Raw genomic sequence first — 23,620 nt, 5'->3', positions numbered from 1 at the left:
CATGGACGATTAAAAATTTCACGTGATTGACCAAATTCTTAACAACCATTAGTCGATTATCGATAAATTACTCCCATCCCTAGTTACAATGCATCCAGTAACAAAAGAGCTGGAACCAATTTATCAAATGCATCATTGTTGTGGATGGTGGTGGAAGTGCACAGAATCTGTATTTTTTACCTCTGCAGCGTGTTCCAGAAGCGCCGGATGACGGATGTGCGGTACGGGCTGGTGATGGGTTTCCTCTGGGTGCAGCTGATGTCGTGCAGGATGTCGTAGCTTCCCTCCATCGTCACCTCCACCCTGGTCGTTCTCTTAGCGGGGTCCAGCGGCCACGAGGCAGCTGCCAGGTACTCGATGTGCATGTTGTGTTTCCATAACAGCACCAGCTTCACCTCCAGCTGAGTCCCACCTGAAGAAATCAGGACTTGAAGGTCTAAAACTGCTCTTTCTTGTTGACCTGACCAGTCAAATCTCTGAGGCCTTTACCTTTGGTGAGGCTGATCTCTCTGATGGTGTAGCCCTCCCTCAGCCGCACCGACACCACGCTGATTAAATGAGCGTGGACTTCCTTCTCCGTGTGCTTCTTCCTCCTCATGACCAGGGCGGGGTTACCGCTGGCTGACACCAGGTGCTCGTTGAACAGTTTGTGCTGAGAGACTACAAAACAGTCAAGAGGTTAGTCTGTAGACCGATTAATTTTCATCAACATAATTATCATAATATCCATCACCAATAAAACCATAACCAATAAACCTATGTTTTAATGGCAAAAGAAGATGCCGTAAAAGAGTCTAAATGTGTTTGATTTGAATAAAGGTTACCATTTTTCACACTTTCCCAGAGTCAAAAAATGAAAAATTGGACCAGGAAAGATTTTTTTTTAATGTACTTGGTTGTATTTCAAATTAAAATGGTGGTTATTATTAGTAATCAATTACCATTTATGATGATTGTAATGAATGTGTACCTAGGAAATATGTATTAGTATGTTTTAATAAATACATTTAATTTGGGGTTCCTCAAGGCTCAGGGTTGGGACCACTATTGTTTCTTTAGTACATCAATTATACTGGTTTACAAAATTTTCAAATGTACTTTATTTGCAGATTATATACAACTTTTTTGCTTCATGATTAATTGTATTCGGTTAAATTGGGTCACCCTCACCAAAATACTGATCTCCCTTATTAACTTGGGTTACACTGGCAGAATTTAAGTTGCTACAGAAACAATCTGAAAGTTCCCCAAAAGCCAGCGAGTGAAGCGGGTCAGACAAGTTTGAAACAATTCTTTGAGGCCACCGATGGAATCTAATTCTACAAATAGTAGTGTACTAATGTACTATGGCTCCAGAAATAAGCCAATTAGTAAACGCAGCCTTCTTTAGAACCAACTTTCATGTAAAGTGCATAACTTTTCAGAAGCTCTCTCGTATAGCTGTGACAGAATTGTGACATTTTTATCACACTAATTTGTCGAACATGTCTCTAAATCTGTATATAAGTTATATTACTTTGTTTGTAATAACCTACAGATAAATTCAATTTCCAGATTTAAAAGTATGCGTCACTGTCTCACCACAGAAGTACTCAGAGTTCATCGACTCCGGGGTGTTGAGAAAGGAGTAGGTTAAGAAGGCCTTGTGGTAAGTATTCATCTCCTGGCTGTTCAGGTCGACATCAGGACAGCTGGGCAAGTAGGAGCCAAAGGTGGCTAATGAGATGAATTTCATCAACTCTACGTTGGGGATGTAGCCGAAGCTACAGTCGTAGGAGTATGCACCGCCGACCTGGAGAATGATGAAGACAATTTGAAGAAGAGCAGTATGAGACTTCAGCAGAACACCTCACAGCAGAAATTTCAGTTGGAGTTATTGAGTTCATCACCATGCTCACAAGCATTTCAGGTTTTCGGGTTTATTCCTGTATGCATGATTTGAACATTATCCTCAAATCTCAGTTTTACTCATTTCTGTGTCGCCCAAGTTACAAAAGCAGGTAAACCTTAAATAGTTAAGCAGGATAAACCCACGGATACGATCAAAACTGGAATAGAGGTGTGCAACTACTCTTTTTAAACAGTTCCAAAAAATGTCTAAGGCAACTGATATACAAAAAATACAAACCCACAAATACAATTACAGTGTAAATCATTAGCTCAAATTGAAACCACTCACACCGGCTATTGAATTATTTTAAGCATGTCAAGTTTGAAGTTGATCTGTTAAACCGGCTTGGAGCAGCACATCATAAAGTAAAACTATTACTTCCTGGTGCCAACGAGGGGCGCTATAATTATGTATCATTATTGACTATAGTGGATGTGTTCAGGGCTGGACTTTCATCACGCATGAGAAATTTGGGGCAGATTGGAGGTATGTATGAGTATGAATGTATGCTGACGTTAAAGCACTTAAGAGTAGTTTGAGCGTGACTTTGGCGTCCCAGAGTAAAACCTGAATATCACATGTTACTGCCTGTTGCCTGTTGGGGGGTGCTATGACTATCGCTCAATATTAACATGTCGACAGGTTCAGCCCCAAAGGCTCATCACGTGTAACAAATATGGGAGGGATTGAATAATGTGTGCTCAAGTTATTGCAACTTCCTGATTTATGGCAATAAATACATTTAAATTATTGAAAAGCTTTGGGGTTCCGCAAGGCTCAGGGTTGGGACCACTATTCTTTTTTTCGTACATAAATTGTATTGGTTTATAATAGATTCAAATGTACTTGCTGAAGCTATTGCAACTTCCTGTTTTATGGCAAAAATACATACTTTAAAAAAAGACGAAAACTGTAAACAAGTTTTAATCAAACAGGTCTTACGATGGGACTGACCAAGTTTGAAGTTGATCGGGTCAAAGCTGTAGGAGGAGTTTGTTAAAGTACGGAGCCTGGAAATGACCAAAAAACGACAAAAAACGATGTTCGATTGCTATGAGCATGGAGATGTTTTCTTTCGTCTTTACCTGCACAAAGGAGCAGGCGATGGTTCCACTCCTGAGCTGGTTCAGCAGCGTTTCACACACAGCAACATCAGGGACACTCGTCACTCCATCTGTGATTATAATGATACCTGCAACACACACAATACATTACTAATCCTCATACTCTCATTGTGAAGTGTGTAAAGTCACATTGCAACAGTGTTAAAGATGATCAATCAAGATTAACAATGCACATTTTAATGAATTGGGTGGAGGATGTGTGGATGAATGGAATTGTATATACAATATTTTCAGTAGCATTTTCTTTATTTTCTGAACCCACTAGATGGCGCTCTATGTTCAACAAAGGACTGAAAGCACAATCAATTACTATTACTTGAGCCTTTTTCCTTAAACTAAGAGCACTTTTAGACTACTACTTTTAGAAATTTTTTAGGTATTTTAGAAAAACCTACCTGCGCTGGAGTTTGGGGGCAGCAGCTGAAGGGCCAGGATGCCCTGGCGTACCATGCTAACCAGTCCCATATCAGCTGAGACCATGGAAATGCCTTGCTTGATGTGGGGCTGGTCATCCAGGATGTTGCTATGGAGACCTGAGCTTTGGACTGGCTCCACAGACTAAAGACACAGGTAAAAATAGAGATTTATTATTCCTTACACAAACCAAATGGTGGCAGACACAACCTACGTGGTGAACAGAGAAAGGAGGCAGTCTCTAAATAATAATGACGCTGAATGAATAATGCTTGCAGTAGGTCTAAGGTCTTTACTAGATAATGCGGCTAGCATTGTTAACTAGCGGTGACAATATACTGTTTTTCTGTGATGTTGATGTTGTGTGTTTCAAAATAAAGCTGTTTCCAAATGTTTCTTAAAGAAAAACAACTCAATAACTTTCTGGTCAATGCAGTTTTATCAATGCAAACAGGGAGAAATAATGCATTTTTTGTGGAGGACTATTTTAAACAGTGGATTTATCCATAATTTGTGTGCTTGTGATTATTTGGGGATGCAGGATTGTAAAAATAATAATAAGACATTTCATTTTAGAGCGCTTTTCAGAGTACTCAAAGACACTTTACAAGTAAAATAAGTTTAAAAAACCTAGTCACACATTTACAATTTTAAAAACGCAGTCACAAGAACACGCAAATATAGCACAAAAACATTTTAGAGCAGTCATACATTAAAAGCAGTTGGGAAGAGGTGAGTTTTTGTGTCTGTGTTTATGAAGGAACATGTGGATCAGTGTGGCTTCGTGATGCATTTTTTAATAGTTTTTGGACAATAATGTAGGAAGAAGATGCATCAGGAACTGATAAACATAATACTTGCCGGTAAATATGTGTAAATACATTTATTTCTGGTTTGCTCTGCACTATAAGAAACATATGGAATATTGATTTTAGAGAAGATGACACTTTTTATTAATAATATTGATGAAAAGGAAGGATCAATCCAAAGTGTTTATGTTGCAATTTATAAAAGCAATTTTCTTTGTTTTAATGACATCTTTTCTCATATCCACATGATATTTTTTCATGAGAACTTGCCTGTTCATGCTGCTGATGCAGGACTTCTGCAATGTTGCTCTCCACGGCTCTGAGCTGCTGATAGATGTGATGCAGGAACTCGACCAGGTCTGTTCTATCGAGCTGACAGCCCTGGACCAAAACCTGCAGGGGAGAATCAAAGGCTGTCAGAAAAAAATGCAACCACATCTGCAGCAGTTTTATGCATCACACAGAAACAGATCTGGGCTCTATGCTTACATTTATTTTAAAAAGGCACAAGATGCATTGTGCTACAGTGATGTGTCCCCTAAACAAACTGCATAGATTTCTTATTGAATCAGCTTAAGTTTAGCATTCTACTTTTGATAAAACCCAAGTTAAATTTAAGTTAAAAAAGATTTGTAGGCTGAGAGGTTAAAGTGTAATTATTGTTTACAGCATGTACATGAGATAAGAAAGAACTCAATTCATCACAAGACACATTTTTGTGCCAAAGATAATTGGTATGTGTAATAAAACAAATGCAATCTGCTATCAGAACAACCTGAAGGAAACATTCAGGGCATATGGCTGCAAAAATGTAAAGTTACATTTGTGCAATCCTGTAAAACCTCAAAATATATCAGGTTAAATTGCACGTCAATTTTGTTTAAGTCCAGTTAAAATGCTTTAAAAATGTTGGAGTCTGAGGTTAAACACACAGATTTATGAAAAAAAATGGGAAATCTACAAGAAAAAAGTAAAAAAAAAAAAAGATTTATGACAAAAAAGTGGCAAATCTAAGAGAAAGAAGTCGCAGATTTATGAGAGAAAAAGAGGCAAATCTACGAGGAAAAAAGTTGCAGATTTATGACAAAAAATGGCAAATCTACGGAAAAAAAAAAGTTGCAGATTTATAAGAAAAAGGTGGCAAATCTGCAGAAAAAAAAATTAATCTCATAAATTTTCTTTTTTCTCGTAGATTTGCCACTTTTTTTTCGAAAAAATACCCCCCTCCCCTGGGTCCATATATATATTTTTTTTTTTTCATACTTGAAGTGAAGTGATTTTGAAAGAAAAATGAATCATATTGATAAAAACTGTAATGTACACATAAGCTAAAGTAGCTATAATGACCTGATGGGAAGTGAGGCCAATTATTGACGAATACGCCAAAATGGTGACGAAGATCTTGGGCTTGAAAAGTTGCTCAGTTCCAGGGACTTTGAACGGTTGAGCCAGACCAGCCAGACACCTCGACAAGGCGTGAAACACCTCGTCGAAGATCATCTCTCCTGTGCTGTCGTCCTGCAGAACAGAAAACAACACAAACCTTTAATGCAGAATTCATTGATGTAGAATACAGAGAATAGAGAGCGATGTAAAATCAATGCTGACAATTGTAGAATCCAGCACTGCTTTAGTGTTTATTAGAGGTGGGGAAAAATCGATAAAACATAGTATCACAATATTTTGCGTGGTAATATTATATCGATTCATGGCCGCAGAGTATCGATATTTAGCGTTTATGTAGCGTCAGTATTTTCGCTGTTTCTGGAGACTGTAGCGGGCTCACTTTTAGGAATAAACTGGAGATACTGGTATCATATGGAACTAGAAGATCTAAGGATCTATACTGCCCTACTAAGCCTAACTGCAGTAACTACATTTTTGGTCGAAATTGAGTTATAACCAAAATGAACTCCTTGATGTCTGTTTTATCTTGTGACAAAGTTTAAGATTTAAATTTTTGCTTTATTTCAGAAAAATAATGATATAAAAATTGCAGTAACTACAAATTCCAGCTCAAAACCAAAGCAGACCGCAGTAATCAGTAATTGCACTTACCGCGGTCTGCTTTGTAAATAAAGTCAGTGGAGATATATATATATATATATATATATATATATATGGATTTAAACATAAAACCAAATCAGACTGCAGTAACTTCACTTTGACTGTGATACAGTGTAGCCTTATATTTGTGTTGAATAGTGAAGACAAGAATAATAGAAATTATAGGTTTATTTGATAGGGAAATTATTATCTAGATAGTGATTAAGTCAAAAAGTGAGATAAAATGATAAAGACTAAAGTACAACATTACTTTATAATATTAAGTCTAAAATACACAAATATTTGAATAGAGTTGTTAACACTTTTAATACACTTACAACAAAATCAATTTGAAAATGTTTATTTACTGAAAACAAAATATAAAAGCTGAAAGAAGACAACAACATTGTAGCCACTGAACTCTGTTTGTGCATTACTATTAGGACCTTTTACAGCAATGCAAAACCAGTGCAGTAACTACATGTTTGAGGTCAAAGGTCAATTCATGTAGAAATAAGTGTCATATAACTTACCTACCTATAACCCATTTGGCTTGCCAGTTAAAAAAAATAATAATAATAAACTTTAAAGCAGTTTTTCTCAGTTTTACTCTTTGTGTAGTTACTGCAGTTAGACTTTGTAGGGCCGTATAGGCAACAAGTGGTTATTGGAGTTAGTGTTGAACCAGTCAACCATCAACAAGGCACCACGGCTCTCTGGATATCTTCTCTTGTTGGGACCGTTCTCTGTAAACCCTAGAGATGGTTGTTAGATCAGCAGTTTGTGAAATACTATAAACCAACAACCATGCCACGTTTAAAGTCACTTAAATCACCTTTCTTCTTCATTCTGATGCTGGTTTGAACTTCAGCAGCTTGTCTTCACCATGTCTACATGCCTAAATGCTTTGAGTTGCTGCCATGTGATTGGCTGATTAGATATTAGCATCAACAAGCAGTTTGTGCAGAGCCAGACGTTGCAGCAGAATTCACTCTCTAATCATATTAAATCATGAGTGGACAGTGGAGTGACTGTGAGAAGCAGGGGCGAACATTTCTTTCATGGGATGGAAAAATACAGAGTGGAAGTGAAAGTGAATGTAGCTTTTTAAAAGTACTTGTGTTATGTGACTTTTATTGTGCTGTGGTTTAAAAGTGGGGCAGGCGGGACTACAACTGATAGGTGCTGACAACCTGAGGTTAATCTGACTCAGCAGTCTCATATGCATGAGTCAAACATAATGCACATTCAGGAGACCCGGGTCATATTTGTCTGCAGTATAAAAAGGGTGGAATTGTCTTGTATTTGAGTTAGAATATCAAGTTGATCTGCAAGAATTGTCATTTAAAAGAGTTCTCATTGTTGGACGTGTCCGCAAATGGACATGACCCAGATGGCTTTATTCAGTGCTGAGGGGTTTCAATTAAGCAAGCCTGTCCTGAGTCATTCTGAAATGAGTGACAGCAGCTCTGAGACCAGGCATGTCCAGACTTTTCCATAAAGGGCCATGCTGCTGCAGATTTTCGTTCCAACCAATCAAGAACACACCTGATTCGTCTGATCAGCTGTTTGAACCCTGAGATCAGTTGATTAAACCATTTAAGGCGGGAAAGCATTATCGCATTTCTACCATTAAAACCAGGGGCTCTATTTCGTTATTCTACCATTAAAGCCGGGAAAGTCGATACGTCATTTTGTAGTATTTGTAGTTTTTTCCACCTATTTTCAGTCTCTTTACCAATGAAATACATCAGAATACATGTGGGAGTGTCACGTTGATTTTTAAAAAAAAATGTATTGAAGGTTTAGACAAATAAACTCAACTTCTCATGAAAGCCACAGGTATAAGCTCTCAAATGCTTTTTGAATTTCATTTCTATCTGCTACAGAGGCTGAAAAATCGATTATTTAGTAGAAGCGTTGACACTTCTGCTGAATTTCCAGAAAAACTTCAGGTTTTAGGGGGTTATTTTAAAATCGCCCAGAGGTTTTTCAGGCATTTTTTCCAGGCGTTTTAGGCCTAACTGGGTTAAATGAATCGTTCCTGTTGTGCTTCTGTTTGGTTGGAAGGAAAACCTGCAGCCACATGGCCCTTTGTGGAATAGTTTGGACATGCTTATCTTAGATTTAAGGGCTCCTTCTATGTTTAGACCATGAATTTCAGCACAAACATTTTTTAAGACAATTCAGTCTGGATCAAAACAGGATAAGCAGCAAATTGAAGATCCAAGCCCTAAATGATCTTCACTAGTGACCTGCACATAAATATATGCCAACTCCAGTGTACAATTATAACTGCAACAGATGGCAACAACTAACCAGCATCTGGTGTTGCCTGAGATTATACTGCACTTTGTACAAACAAGTAGTGATGTGCCAATGAAGCCTCATCAAGCATTTTCTTTATTTTCTGAGCCCACTGGATGGTGCTCTTTGTTTAAAGAAAAAGGCTCAAGCAATAGTTATTAACTACAGTCATGGAAAATATTATTAGACCACCCTTGTTTTCTTCACTTTATTGTTCACTTTAATGCCTGGTACAACTAAAGGTACATTTGTTTGGACCAATATAATGACAACAGCAAAAATAGCTGATAAGAGTTTCATTTAAGAGCTGATATCTCGACATTTTCCATGGTTTTCTTAATGATGATTTTGGTTATTATCAAGAAAACCATGGAAAATGGCCAATGTCAATGTCATCAATGTTTTTGATCCAGATTGAATTGCTGAAATTCACGGTCTAAACATAGAAGGAGCCCTTAAGTCAGGGGTCTCAAACTCAAATTACCTGGGGGCCGACACAAAATTACAAAAAAAAAAAAGACACACAATGACAGAAAAAAAACCTTAATTACTTTAAAAAAAGACACAAAATTACTTTAAAAAAAAGACACAAAATGACCAAAAAAGACACAACATGATTGAAAAAAGACACAAAATTATTTTAAAAAGACACAGAATTACCAAAAAAGACACAAAAGATACAAAATTATTAAAAAAGACAAAATTATTAAAACAGACACAAAATTATTAAGAAAAGACACAAAATGACAAAAAAAGACATAAAAATTACCCAAAAAAAAGTAATTAAAGGGACCTTCCACACACAACACGTAAAGTGCCATTCATATAAAGCTCACATTAAACTTTCATATCAAGGTGGGGGCCACAAAATATCATCACGAGGGCCGCAATTGGCCCGCGGGCCACAAGTTTGAGACCCATGCCTTAAGTCTAAGACAGGCATGTCCAAACTATTCCACAAAGGGCCATGTGGCTGCACATCACTACAAACAAGAACTCACACTGACATCATCATTTTTTTTGGCATTACTAATCGAATCTACAGGATGAAACGCCAGCAGGTTTGGTTACATTGGTCGATGTGTTTCATTTGTGTCAATTCAGAAAACAAGTAACCAAACAAAGAACAGTTTGAGTCTTACCACGATGCCTGTGGAGGGGCTGAGGTCCAGCTCGATGATGAAGCGGTACCTCCGGGCCAGGAAGGTGGCTCGAGTGGAGGGCACCAACATGTAGGGGTACATGGTGGGGGAGAAGTCCGTCTGCCATCCTTTGGGTAAGATACTCAGCAAGTCCAGTTCATTCTCTGAGCTCAGCTATGGATGAATCAAAGATTACATCAGTGATTTATCATCCACAACACTTACATGGTTCAGAAATTCCTCAAACTATCAGACAAAATATTTTTCAGCTTCCAAGAGCTTTTTTTTTTTAATCTTTGTCTCATAAAAATATAAAAGCAACAATGTTGACTTCCACATCGGTGCGCCTACAGAGAAAATGTAACTGTTCTTCAGTTCTTTAACCCATAAGAATCTATGGTGACACCCGTGTAACAAAAACAAAAATCTTCTAGAATCTCCCATATTCAGCTTTATGCTTCACATTAACTCATTAAATCCCTAAGTGACGTATACTAAACACCCTGGTGTGGTCATGTGACTTTAACAAGAAGTGACTTCTCCAAAATGTGTGTGTGACTGCAAACAGAAATGTGAAAAAGTAGCTAATTTCAAAAAGTTTTTTTTTTTTTTGTTACGAGGCATTTAACTTGTTCTGACCATATTTCCTGAACAAATTAAAGTCACAATTTTGATTTATGTTATGGAGATGCAAACAAAAAGGCACATGGTTATTTGTTTTTATTTATGATTGATGTATTATTATTTTGTTACTTAAAAACAAATCTGAAAAATAATGTATTGTTAAACAGGACTATAAATGTCACAATTTTGATAAATGTTGTGGAGATGCAAACAAAAAGGCAAATTTGTGTTTCTGTAAGCAGAAAATGTGTCTAGTTTTTTAACTTTAAAATAAGAAATATTATAAACATAAATATAATAAACACCCAATGTATCCTATATGTCACATCACAGATCTTTGACATTTAGGGGTAGATTTTTTTATTTAAAAACATCATAAATGTATGTGGTCCACTTGGTCTGTGGTATATCCCCCATAATGTTCCTTTAAGGATATATAGGTCTGGGTTCTTATGGGTTAAATGAATGTGAGGGACACTCGTCACCAGAGTAGCAAAGATTGAAAAGTGGCTAATATCGCATAGTAAGTTGCATATGGGACATCACTTTCTGATTTCTGACTTTTTTGCCTACATTTTGAGACATATGAGAGTGTTGTTGAGTGTTAGTCAAACATGGTTTGAAAACATGGTTAAACATGGTTTGACAATGGCCAACCACTCAGGAGACAGGGTCCCTCAAAATGGACAAATATTAGGCATCCATCATTCGTAACATATATCTTAAGCCGGGGATGGGCAACTGGAGGCCCGGGGGCCGCATACGGCCCGCACCCTCACTTGAAGTGGTCCTCAGTACAACTACATGCATTTGAGCCTGAAATCTTAAAAGTGCAGTGTAAAAATGCACAAAATTACTTCTTGCAATTAATGTTGGTCTGCTGTTATTGCACTAAAAAAATAGAAATCACAGTAAGTGGTTATTTTTTATTTGCTTCAAAAAGTTACTGCACTTTTAACATATTTAAAATTGCCGTTTCATCATATCTGGTTAAGAGCGCGGTCCTATATGTGGCCCTGTGGTGGTGTCGATTAAAAATTGTTGCCCCCTCCAGCATTTAAGTTGCCCATCCCTGTCTTAAGCTAACGCTAACAAACAAGGCTCGGTTTCAAGACTTTTGGAGCAAAGTAAATAAATAAATATGCTGATTAGCTGTATTTCCCTTAGATCTTAATTTGCATGAAATAAGAGGCAGGATTAACTCACCAATTCAGGCTTTGATGCTGGCCAGATGACTTGGTTCAGTTTACCAAGGAACCACGCCAGACGCACATTCCTGGAGATCCGGTACTCCTCCTTCATCAGCAGGTAGATCTGGTCGGCCTCCTCCACCTTCCAATGGGAGAGATATATCTGAACTGACAAGTCCCTTGATAGTGGCTACAATATACAGCACTCTATGCTTTCTTCAATTAGAAAATCTGGCAGCTTAAAGTCTCTTTAAATCACGTTTTTGTGCATGCACAGTTAAAAAGCTGCAAAATTGTAATTTTAGAACCCCAATCTACCGACTAGCATTCTTCTTTCATTAAATTTCTTATTTAATTAATAATGTCAGTCGTTCTGTTATCAAATGTTTCCATGTGGGCACTGGCATGAAGTGTGTACCAGATTAGGTTACGGTGGTGGAAGAAGTATTCAGTTAAAGTACTAATACCACACTGCAGAATCATCAGTCGCAGTAGTGGAATAACTGTACAATTATAAATATTTTTTGGTATTTTGTATGACGTATTTTGCATTACTTTACAATAATACTGTAAAGCATGTTGTTTCCTATTTTCATGTTTCGCCTTGAGGATTTCTGGAATGGAAATGGAAATACTCAAGTAAAGTACAAGTACCTCAAAATTAAATTGATTGAAACACGTAAAAATGTATGATGAAAGTTGAAATTCATATTATCAATAAAGGATGCAGAGGGGCACATATGCTGAAAATTTCAAGCAATTCTATGAAAGTTAACCTTTATTAATCGTATGTTGAAAATGATTTGGGGTCAAAAAGGACCCCAAGAGTACAGGAGGGTTAATTCAGCTAATTTGGTTCTCGATGGAAACTGTATTTACCAATGTGCTACACTATTTTGACAGCTATATATCAACCAATTGACTAGATTTAATTTGCATTAATCTGTGCAATACTTGTGGGACAGAAACACAGTGAAACCTCTAAAGTTAAACCTCTGAAGTCCAGGAGATTTTGGTTCAAATGTGTCAACTTCCTGTGCATTTATTTCTGTCTCTGTTTAGCATCTTTCAGTCTGTCCTTACATCACATGCATGGCTCCTTTTTCTCCACACAAACTTGGCTATCACTCACATTTTTCATTTTATTTCAATTAAAGTATAAAGCTGCCAGGAACCGAAAATACAAACAAAAGACACAGGTTTCTATGGAAACGTACCTTCTTCTCTCTCTTTTTTTTACCATTTATACACACAAAAACAGCAGAAAAGTCTATTTGCATGTAAATTAAAAATAGTAATAGTTTTCATTGTAGAAAGAAAATTGACATTTTAAAAATGGTCTAGAAACATAAATGGCACACTGTGAAAGCTCCTATGATTGCACTTTCAACTGGCTTTCTCAGCTTGCCTACATATCATATATAAATAAAGTTATTACTGTAAAAGAACATATGTATTTTCAATAAAAAGATGGACTCCAGAGGGTTAATGTGGCCGCAGATCTAATAAACTAACGTGGCTGCTGCTGCTGTTGTTATTGCTAATGCTAGTTGTGTAAGCTAACATGCAGCTAACACAAGTTTCTCTTCACCCGGAGATGTTACCAAAGCTGTACTTTGCTGCACAAATCCTGTTTATTCTGCACTTCAAACGGGTCTTTATTGAGTTCTGACCATTGGGGACAAACTATTAAATAGGAAAATGTGCTCTTGTTCTGCCCAACCAGTGCAACCACTGAGCTTCTCCCTGCAAATTAAAGCTAGTTACCTCATTGTCCTGTCTCTCTGCCATGCCTGGTGTAGCATAGGGGCTGTTAGCGAGCCTCAGCTGACCAATATCCACTTCAGTTTGTCAGAAATATCCCGTCCAGATACTTGTTTATCATTGATCAGGTGTTTGTGGAGCACTGTCATCTGAACGGGATGACAGCGCGTATATTTTCCGGTCGAATCTTTCAAAATAAAAGTCGCACATTAAAAGCAAAAGGTGGCAATCTCCGTGTCTGTCCATTCATTTCAGTGCAAAATGAAAAAACTCACTTGATTTATTACCTCCTAAAAAATTTTTAGGATAATACTATGGTCTCAATCACTAGTAAAAAAATCTTCTTCAAGACAATTATGTTAATAGTTCTAATAATGGCCCCATTTAGAAGAAAATAAAAGATAAAAAATGGTATGATTTGGGGCGTGGCTACCTTTGATTGACAGGTCACTAACAAGGCGAGCCGTCATCAGGAGAGAAGCAGAACAATGCGTATCCACGGCAACGTGTCAATAAAGTTATATGTTATATAGATATTTAAAAAAAGGACGTTTACCGGTTTGGTCTCATAACTTTGAGCCTTTTCACACTGTATTTTCACTTAATGAAGTAAAAATGTCTTGTTCAGCGTTTATACAGTCTATTCAAGGTTCAAGATTTCCTTTATTGTCACTGTATTAAAAAAATATACAATGAAATTTATGTGTGCTTCTACGACGGGGTATTAGGGCCACGTTAAGAAAAAAAAATAATTAATTCATTATTTTCTACTGTTTGTAGTTAATGTTTGATTGTCTGACCTTTTTACTGTCCAAACTGAGTATTTATTAATGATTCAGAAATGATTATATAAGATGTCAAAGACTGTCCCAATGTTGTGACAGAGGAGTTTTTCTAGAGAATGAGGTCAGTAGTGAGACAGAGTGAAGAGAAGCTGATAACCCTCAGTCACACCTCAGCATGAGGAGAAGTGTGTGTCTGTGTGTGTATTCATAAACACGCTGTATGCACAGCTGGGACTGAATGAGAGGCTTTCATGGTCAAAGTGTTCCACCAGCCTGCAGCAGCTTGTATCTTCTCACCTGCACACAGATCATATCGAGTTATCTGAGGCCTCAAACTGACAAACTAAAACACGTGATCCCAAACAGGATCCAACGAGTTTGTAGAGGATATAAGACGGGCCAACTGGACCTCTGCACCTTTGTGAAGACGTGTGAACTGGACAATGAGGGCTGTTGGTTTGCTGCTGCTGCTGCTGGCTCTGTGTGGGTCAGGAGCTCAGGGGGAGCTTCAGGAGACGGCTCTAAGAGATCCAGCTGAGGAACCGACCGAGCAGACCACAAAGCAAACCGTACCTGACATCTGGGCGGAGGTGAGGGCTCTGAGAGACATGGTGGTGGAGCTCAAGGTGGAGCTGAGGAACATGCAGGTCGCAGTGACGGACAGTGAGAGCCAGGTGGATGAACTGAACCTGCAAGTGGCGCTGCTGCAGAGAGAGAATTCAGGTACAGACTGCTTACTGTTCATCATGCCATTAAGTTGTTATGGATATTTACAGCAGTTTTCAGTGTATTTCTGAGGTAAAATGAGGGTCAAACTACTGTAAATAATGTGTTGTGCGTGTTAACCCTCTATGGTACGCATTATGATGCCAGTTAGGAAAAAAATGTTTGGAGTGGGGTTTTTTTGTCTTAAAATAGAGTAAATAAACATAATTTGAATTAATTTTATATTTGTTATGTATATCTATATTTATATTATATTTTATATATACCATATATAATTATTGTATTTTTGGGGGGAAAGTTTTGGGGATTTGTTGCCTGTTGCCATGTGTGGAAATTATAAGCAAATAAGACATTCAAAGTTCACTATAATAGTAGACTATAGCCTACAGGGTATAGTAATAGTCTGAACTTTATGTTACTGTAACCAACAACAAATATATCTTTGTTAAATTGTAAAGATCAAAACAAAATTATGATGAATGGTATGCTTTTGAACATTATATGTATACATAAACACACACTACCAATATCTCATGCTGCCATGCTGATTCCAAAATGGTTCATTGTTCCCTTGAGGCAACATAGCAATTTTCCATAATGCTACGTTGTTGCCTCAGAGCAAAAGTTGCATTTTAACAAGTTTCCATTATTTAATTAGAAAATAAATTGCATGAAACTATCAAAAATTAAGGTTTACTCTCCTATTAGTAGGATTTTTTTTTTTTTTGAGAGCTTTTTTGTGGCACAAATTGGCAAAGCTGTTTACTTTGGAAAAGTCTGCAAAAAAGTGTTTCAATATTGCCTCCTGGACGTCTTGTGACAAATTAAAATATTGCTATTGGTTCCCTATACTCTTCCCTCTTTTTTTAAAGTACTGCATCATTTAAAAAGATACATTGTAGAAATTTGACAGGCCAAAAATGGACATGTTGTCTGAGGGCAACATCGTACCATAGAGGCTTAACAGCGTGCTCTGCTCTGTAATTCACTGTCATTGCATTATCTCCAGACTTGCAGAGTGAACTTCTCGTCAGCAAGTCCAGGATTGAGCAGCTGGAGAGAGAAAATGCAGGTGATGAAGTGTGTCTTTTTTTTATTTTTATCATATTATTCGAAGTTGTGTTTAAGGTTAAATCACATTCTATATATTTATATATAGAGATATTTACAGCAGTTTTCAGTGTACAGGTGCATCTCAATACATTAGAATATGATGGAAAAGTCCATTTCAAACAGTCCCAACCAAGTATTGAGTCATATAGATGGACATACTTTTCAGAAGCCAACATTTCCAGATTAAACATACAATTTAAAATTGGTCTTTTGTAATATTTAAACATTTTTGTGACACTGAATTGTAGGTCTTCGTTAAATGTAAGCCATAATCATTATAATTAGAAGAAATTCAATAAATTAAGACATGAACTGTTTCATTCTGTGTGTAATGGATCTAAATAATATGTTATTTCCACTTTTTGAATTTAATTACTGACATAAATAAACTTTTCTATGATATTGTAATTTATTGAGATGCACCTGTATTTCTGAAGTAAAATGAGGTTCAAGCTACTGTAAATAATGTGTTGTGCATGTAAACAGCATGCTCTGCTCTGTAATTCACTGTCATTGCATTAACTCCAGTCTTGCAGACCAGACTGAGCAACAGTGAGAGTGAACTTCTCGTCAGCAAGTCCAGGATCGAGCAGCTGGAGAGAGAAAATGCAGGTGATGAAGTGTGTCAGTGCACTGATGAACTTATTGTGAGCTCCACAATAAATGTTTAGGAAAAATCAATATGAACATGGACATGATGATCTATCTATCTACATTTAACTGTTGTCATGTAATAATTCACAAAAAAAAAAATATATATATATGTTTTTCAGTGCAAGAAACTCGACTGACTGCCACCGAGAGCAAAACAAGTGACCTAGAATTAGAGAATGCAGGTATTTCACTGAGAAGCATGATGTTATTTTTATTTATTTTTATCACATTACTTGAAGTTGTGTTTAAGGTTGCATATACCAAAAAGTTGTGACGCTGTAGAAAACAAATAAAACAGAGGGGTTTTTTTTTTGTCTTTGTAAAGTTTTTTTATTGAATATATGCCACAAAGATTTAGAAAATGATCACTGTTTCACTTCTGACAATGTCACAATTTTTATTTATTCATATAGATATAGATATTTACAGCAGTTTTCAGTGTACAGGTGCATCTCAATACATTAGAATATGATGGAAAAGTCCATTTCCAGTAGTTCAAGTCAAACAGTCTCAACCAAGTATTGAGTCATATAGATGGACATACTTTTCAGAGACCAACATTTCCAGTCTTTTGTAAAATTTAAAAATCACTGAATCATAGGTCTTCATTAAATGTAAGCCATAATCATTATAATTAGAAGAAATTCAATAAATTAAGACATGAAATGTCTCATTCTGTGCGTAATGTGTTTCCACTTTTTGAATTTAATTACTGACATAAATAAACTTTTTCTATGATATTCTAATTAATTGAGATGCACCTGTGTTTCTGAGGTAAAATTAGGTTTAAGCTACTGTAAATAATGTGTTGTGCATGTTAACAGCGTGCTCTGCTCTGTAATTCACTGACATTGCATTAACTCCAGACTTGCAGAGTGAACTTCTCGTCAGTAAGTCCAGGATCGAGCAGCTGAAGAGAGAAAATGCAGGTGATGATTGTACACACTCACACACACACACACACACACACACACACACACACACACACAAACACACAGTCACAGTGAAGTTTAATGATTTAATGACTGACTTTGTTCTGTTAACAGAGAGAAAGGTGGCCTTTTACACAGCTCTGACTAATTCAGGACATGTTGGACCATTCAACACAGTCACCACACTGAAATACAGCAAAGTCTTCACCAACATCGGCGATGCTTACAATCCATCTACAGGTAATCTACTGCAGCTCACATGAACATGTCTACTCATGTAAATCTACATTTGTGACTGTTTTTCATTTTCTGCTCTGTAGGTTTCTTTACAGCACCAGTCAGAGGGGTCTACTACTTCCAGTTCACTATGTGTGGTCACAATGCAGGTTACATGGGTGTACAAATGTACAAGAACAACCAGAGGATCATGTGGAATGAGGAGTATAAGCAAGAGTCAATTTATGAATATTTGACTAACTCTGTTGTCTTGGAGCTGATGGCAGGAGATGAAATCCACCTCACTCTCGCGTCAGGCCATTCTCTCTATGACGATACAAACAACCACAACACCTTCAGTGGCTCCCTCCTTTTCACACTGTGAGGATTCCTTCAGGCTGCTGTTTGACTCCTTATTGGCTACACTGTGATTTACTGCATGTACCAATTAATGAGGTTCTGCATCTGACTTGTCTGTAATGTCGTCACATGAAGGCAATATTGAAATAAAGCATTCAGATGAACAAATATTGTTTTATCCCTCTCGTAAGAGCCATTTTGCTTAGATTGTTTATTTGTTTATTTGCTTGTTTGTTTGTTTGCACCTTATTTATAACCTCATTATGGGTTCTAATGTCATTAGTTAATATAAGGCACCTTAATATAAGGTGTATGGCTGATTGTGGTGAGATGCCGAGAGGCAGTTTTTTGACCCCAGAAATTGTGATGTATAAGTTGGAAATATAACTTTATTTGTTTAAGAAGGAAGTATACCTTTGTTTGGAGACGCTATCATAAACTGAGTTAATTGATATACAGAAACCGGACATTTCATTTGTGCGCGTAAAACACTTTGAACGGGATCTCATCATACTAGTGGCACCTTTTTCGAGTAGCAATCGGGTCAATACACCTCTGATTCACCACTTTGTTCTTACTAACGGTTCCTCTCCTCATTCACTGTCTACCTCTAGCTCTTCTGTGTGTTCGCAGACACCAGAGGGGAATCCTCCTTCAGAGGAGCCCTGACACATCAGCTTTCTAAATATAGTAGTTCTTATCTTAAATATAGTCATTATTGTTATTTTAGCCTCAATTTCAATCAGGTGTGCTGCAGAAATGAAAGGGTTACTATCCTGAAACCTGTTATCCAATCAGATGCTTTTGCTGTTCTCTGTATAATGTGTAAAGCTTTTTTTTCTTTTCCTTTTTTTGTATTTTGTATGTCTTATTTTGCACTACATTACAATAATACTGTACCATGTTTCTTATTTTCACGTTTCGTTTTGAGGATTTTTTTTTTTTTTGCATCAACCATTAGACCACAGGTTTTAGGTTTAAGGCTTAGGCGCACTTTACAAGCTTTTATTTTGAAATGGCATTCATCAAACTTCCGTGAATCTGTTTTGTTTTTTGGGTTGTTTTTTTAAGCGGCATGTGATCCGGAAGTGTCGCCGCTCGTCTTTTTCTCCGGCAGAAACAGAAACAGAGACAATCAGTTTAAATAAAAGAGAAGACTGTAGAGGAACTGATGAACACTAGACAGTCAGGCTCATTGTTCTGGTCAACACCACTTAAATGTGTTTAAAATGTTAATATGCAATCGGAACTTTTGTTTTGGAAATCCGAAACTACTTAAATGCCTCTACGGACAGCCTGATTGTTCCAATGTGCTTTGTACTTTACTGTTTTTCTCGCTGTTTGACCAATACACCGGTAAGACTCAAGGACAAAATAGTATAGTTAAAACAATAATCAAAATAATATCGTATATATAATAATAATAATAATAATAATAATAATAATAATAAAAAGGCATGCAGTGACGTGCAAAGTATATCTTTACGTCTGTTGTTTTAAGCCAAAAATGAATGCAAGTAACAGAAGGAAACACATTTTTGTTAACTTGGGAGAAAGAATTAACTTTCTTAATTTTTTCGGTGATATTTAGCTAATTTTCCACATATTTAAGACAGAAACTCACATTTCACATATAAGTTTAATATTACATTTTATATAGGCCTATATGAAAACGCTTAATGTTAAATCTAAATCTTAAATGTAAATATTATAAATGTAAATTTTATCTAAATATATAATGTAAATGTCAGATTTAATGTTTAGATTTTACATTTCGATTTTACATTAAGCGTTTACATAAAGATAAAACATTTAATATTAAACTCATTTGTTATATGCATTTCTGAAATTTTAGATTTGGTGCCCCATAATCGGGGGAGCTAAATATCCTCTGCAGTCTTTGAGTAACGTGTTCTGTCAAGCCTGGGTTTTGTCTGCGTAATGCGAAAATTACCACTGATTACTTACACTTACACTCAGGGCCAGATTAACACTTTGTTGTACCCTGGGCAACAATATTCAAGGGCCCCATCATCACGACCCCAGAATCACCATAATAAATAAAAAAAAAAATACTGAATAAATGACAGTAATATACAGTTAATATACTCAATACATCAATAACTAACTGTCATCAAGTGCATTTTCATGTACAGATGTGCAAACGCTCATAGAACTACAAATGCACCACTATGTCCAAATCAAACACGTCAGCATCAGTATAATCTGGCAAAATTGACCCACTACATAGATAATAATAATAATAATAATACATTTTATTTGGAAGGCGCTTTTCTTGGCACTCAAGGACACCGTACAAAAAGATAGAAAAATATAGGGAAGGAAGTGTCTTCAATTTTCACAAAAAAATAAGTAAGCAACCACTTTCAAAGCATCACATAATTATTTAACAACACCTATTCCCAGCAGCACAAATGTACTGAATTGATAGAGGCATCACAGAGGAAGACAAGACACAAACAAAAATCAAGAATCTACAATCAAGTAGCATTTTGGTCCTCAGCTCATTTAAACAGAAATCACCCTGAAATCACCTCAAAATTCATTTTTGAGCAACGGCTCCAATGAACAGTTTAACATATCAGCGAGCGATAAGCAGATATTTTGCTTTTGTCCACTCTGCCTCTGGGCAATTGCCCAGTTGCCCATATGGTTAATTCGGCCTTGCTTACACTTACTTACAGTGATTATTTATACGATAAAGTCTGAATAATTAAAAGCTGTATAATGGGCTTCATCAATGGTCATGAATTATCTGCTGTGTATAGTTGATAAAAAAGTCTATGTTCTTTTTTTGCTGCGTTTTAGCATTTTCAGACTGTCCATTTCCTGGACAGATTTTCTAAAATTACGTTTTAAAATGTGGGAAAAAATAAAGAATTTGCTGATAATACCATTTCATTCCTATCACGATTTCCTTTGAAGCGTCCTTACTGAGTGTTAAGAGGTAAATGCAATATTTGGGCAAAAGTGATCAGCTACCCAGCCTCATGCAGCCCCTCTTATTTCAGTTTACCTTGTTATTAAATGTATGTAACTGCACATTATCAATCAAATATGACACAATTTATGTGCTGAAATAAGGTTACAATGTGGATACATTTTTCAGCAGAGGTGGGCCTGTATTTCATTACCTGCCAAGATCTGCATGGTTCTTTTCTGAGTATTAAATGTCTATTCAAAACAGCCCAAAATATAAATTGGGGAAATTATTTGACTCCTAGATATCCAGAGACAAAGTTATGCAATGCATGCTTTATTTGGCAATACTGATATTACACCTGCCGAGACCTGCATGTGCCTGTTATTTCAGTCAAAATTGATTGATTACACTATGACATCACTATGGCAACATGACACCCTACAGTATTTCTATCATGAATTAACTGACAGAGACCCAAGACAGCCAATCACAGCTTCTTGAAGCATGACATCATTCATGGCAATGGGGCCAACCCTGTCCCATCTGGTTTATTAGGAAAGGTTGGTCTCAGCAGCTCTTAATTGGAAACTCTTAACTAGGAACTTATTAGTGCTATTTAGGAGTGTTTGAATGCGAGTGTTTACAGTGGAATCTATAGACACTCCCTGAGTTAGGACAGGGCGGCACCCAGCGGCTGGAAACTGAGAGCTGGGAGCAGGAAGCCAGCTGGATGGCAGCCAAAAGGCCTTCGGCTGGGAGGGGTTAATCCAGGTGGCTGTCTGCTGTCTGTGCCAGATTTCTCTAAAAACTCTGAGAAACAAATGTGTATGCAATGACCAACTTACAGTGAATAAGTTTGTCTCTTAATGGGAGTCAGGGGCTTTTCTAGGGAGTGGCCAGGTCCCATCCCCTCCAACCACCAGAGGAGGGATCTTTTGGGCTTATTTATTTGAACTTAAATAATGAAGTATGGCAGCTTTATATTTTAATTGTATGGTGCCACTGTTGTAATATGTTTGGTAGGTCTATTTATTTAAAATGACAAGTTTCAACTGGAATGTAAGACACTAGGATACTGTTACATTCTCAGAGAACAGCTGGTGATCTCTTGTCTATATAAGTGTCATGTTTCTTATATGAACAGAACCCAGACGCGGAGGCGGAGACAATGTGTGTTTTGAAGGAAATTTATTTACATTCAAAAATCACCAAAATTAGGAAGGTTTTTGGAGGTGGAGGAACGGGCAGGTGGCTTTGCAAAGGGGAGCAGTGTTCTGAACAGAGACTACTTTGTGTCTATAGGTTACTTAAAAATCTGAGCAGACAAAAATGACGTGGAGTTCCCCAAGGTTCCATCCTGAGGCCACTTTTGTTTAACATGTATCCCCACTATTTCGGATCATACAGAACAACAAAAGAAGTTACTATAACCATGCAAGTGACACACAGATCTATTTTACAATGTCCCCAGGTGACCATGGCCCCATGCAAGCACTGGGTTATTGCATAGAACAAATCAATGAGTGGGTGTGCCAAAAAAAAACAAAAAAACTGAGGCAGTTGTTGTTGTGTGATCGACTCTGACCTGATTTTTAAAAGTCACATTAAAAGAATTACAAAGTCAGCCTACTATCACCTGAAGAACATATCAAGAATTAGAGGACTTATGTCCCAGTAGGACATAAGTCCTACTGGGACATGGAAAATGTTTCCAGGTCCATTCTTTGATCTTTAGTCGACTTGATGACTGTAACTGTTTTCACAGGTCTCCCTAAAAATCAGTCAGACAACTTCAGCTGATTCAGAACGCTGCTGCTAGAGTCCTTACTCCTTAGTGGATCGTGCAACGTGACTCCAGTTCTAAGGTCTTTACACTGGCTCCCAGTCTGTCAGAGAATAGATTTTAGAATATTGCTGCTGGTTTATAACGCACTGAATCGTTTAGGGGAAAAATACATGAGTGACCTTCTGATTAATTATGAAAAATCCAGATCACTTAGTCATCTGGGACAGGCCTGCTTTCTGTCCCAAGAGTCAGAACCAAACATGAAGTAGCAGTGTTCAGTTTCTATGCTCCGTATATCTGAAACAAACTCTGAGAGCAGGACAGAAGGTCTGCTGAAACTGAAGACGAACCTGTTTACAGCAGACCTGCAGTTTACAGTTTACAGCTGCCTTTTACTTTAACAAGTTTTAAAAATATATATAACTGCACTGTAACTTTTATTCCTATTTTGTATCTCTTTAATTTTTAAGGTTTTGATAAAATTATACTTTAAATATCCTCTATAAAATTGTTTTTCTGCCCTTTGTCGTGATGCTTTTCATGTCTTGTGTCACTCTGAATTGCCTTGTTGCTGATATATGCTACATAATTAAACTTGCCTTGGATTCAAGCTACTGTTGTTGAGCTCAATTTTGCAATACTGTGACTTAACATGTCATGTCAAGTCGTGTCTAGTCAAGGCTGCTTCTTATGTTTTGTATCACTCAGTAGGGAAAAAAAGAATTGTGCAGTAATGTGCTGCACACTGCTCCTAGCATGGTGTGTGTCGAGGCCTACTCTTGCCCCCTCAAAT

General features: G+C 37.0%; 2 protein-coding genes across 3 annotated transcripts in view; one reads left to right on the top strand and one right to left on the bottom strand.

The window, feature by feature from the left end:
• szt2 (SZT2 subunit of KICSTOR complex) overlaps positions 1–13,480 on the bottom strand; it is a 133,393-nt gene extending 119,913 nt beyond the window's left edge. For both annotated transcript variants that reach the window (XM_059341183.1, XM_059341184.1), the window contains exons 1-10: positions 13,315–13,480; positions 11,564–11,689; positions 9,734–9,907; positions 5,586–5,756; positions 4,509–4,631; positions 3,411–3,573; positions 2,977–3,083; positions 1,582–1,792; positions 490–660; positions 181–412 (exon numbers count right to left, since the gene is read on the bottom strand). In XM_059341183.1, the coding sequence (XP_059197166.1) occupies positions 181–412; positions 490–660; positions 1,582–1,792; positions 2,977–3,083; positions 3,411–3,573; positions 4,509–4,631; positions 5,586–5,756; positions 9,734–9,907; positions 11,564–11,689; positions 13,315–13,338 (1,502 nt within the window). In that variant the 5' untranslated portion in view covers positions 13,339–13,480. The remainder of the gene's footprint in view (positions 1–180; positions 413–489; positions 661–1,581; positions 1,793–2,976; positions 3,084–3,410; positions 3,574–4,508; positions 4,632–5,585; positions 5,757–9,733; positions 9,908–11,563; positions 11,690–13,314) is intronic.
• A 1,059-nt stretch (positions 13,481–14,539) lies between these two features.
• On the top strand, positions 14,540–18,306 carry LOC131977763 (heavy metal-binding protein HIP-like). Its single transcript, XM_059341191.1, has 5 exons — positions 14,540–14,787; positions 15,842–15,894; positions 16,464–16,547; positions 17,636–17,761; positions 17,842–18,306. Exons 1-5 carry the CDS (start codon positions 14,540–14,542, stop codon positions 18,120–18,122), a joined length of 792 nt encoding a protein of 263 aa, XP_059197174.1. The 3' UTR covers positions 18,123–18,306.
• The last annotated feature ends 5,314 nt before the right edge of the window (positions 18,307–23,620 follow it).

The sequence above is a fragment of the Centropristis striata genome, chromosome 9, assembly GCF_030273125.1.
Source record: "Centropristis striata isolate RG_2023a ecotype Rhode Island chromosome 9, C.striata_1.0, whole genome shotgun sequence".
Lineage (NCBI taxonomy): Eukaryota > Metazoa > Chordata > Actinopteri > Perciformes > Serranidae > Centropristis > Centropristis striata.
Note: the sequence above shows the minus strand (reverse complement) of the source record. Positions and strands in the feature narration are given on the sequence as shown.

Coding starts and splice junctions, on each gene's coding strand:
- LOC131977763 (XM_059341191.1), top strand. CDS start 14,540: ATGAGGGCTGTTGGTTTGCTGCTGCTGCTGCTGGCTCTGTGTGGGTCA. Junction 14,788..15,841: donor CAGGTGGATGAACTGAACCT/GCAAGTGGCGCT, acceptor AGACTTGCAGAG/TGAACTTCTCGTCAGCAAGT. Junction 16,548..17,635: donor GCTGGAGAGAGAAAATGCAG/GTGATGAAGTGT, acceptor TTCTGTTAACAG/AGAGAAAGGTGGCCTTTTAC.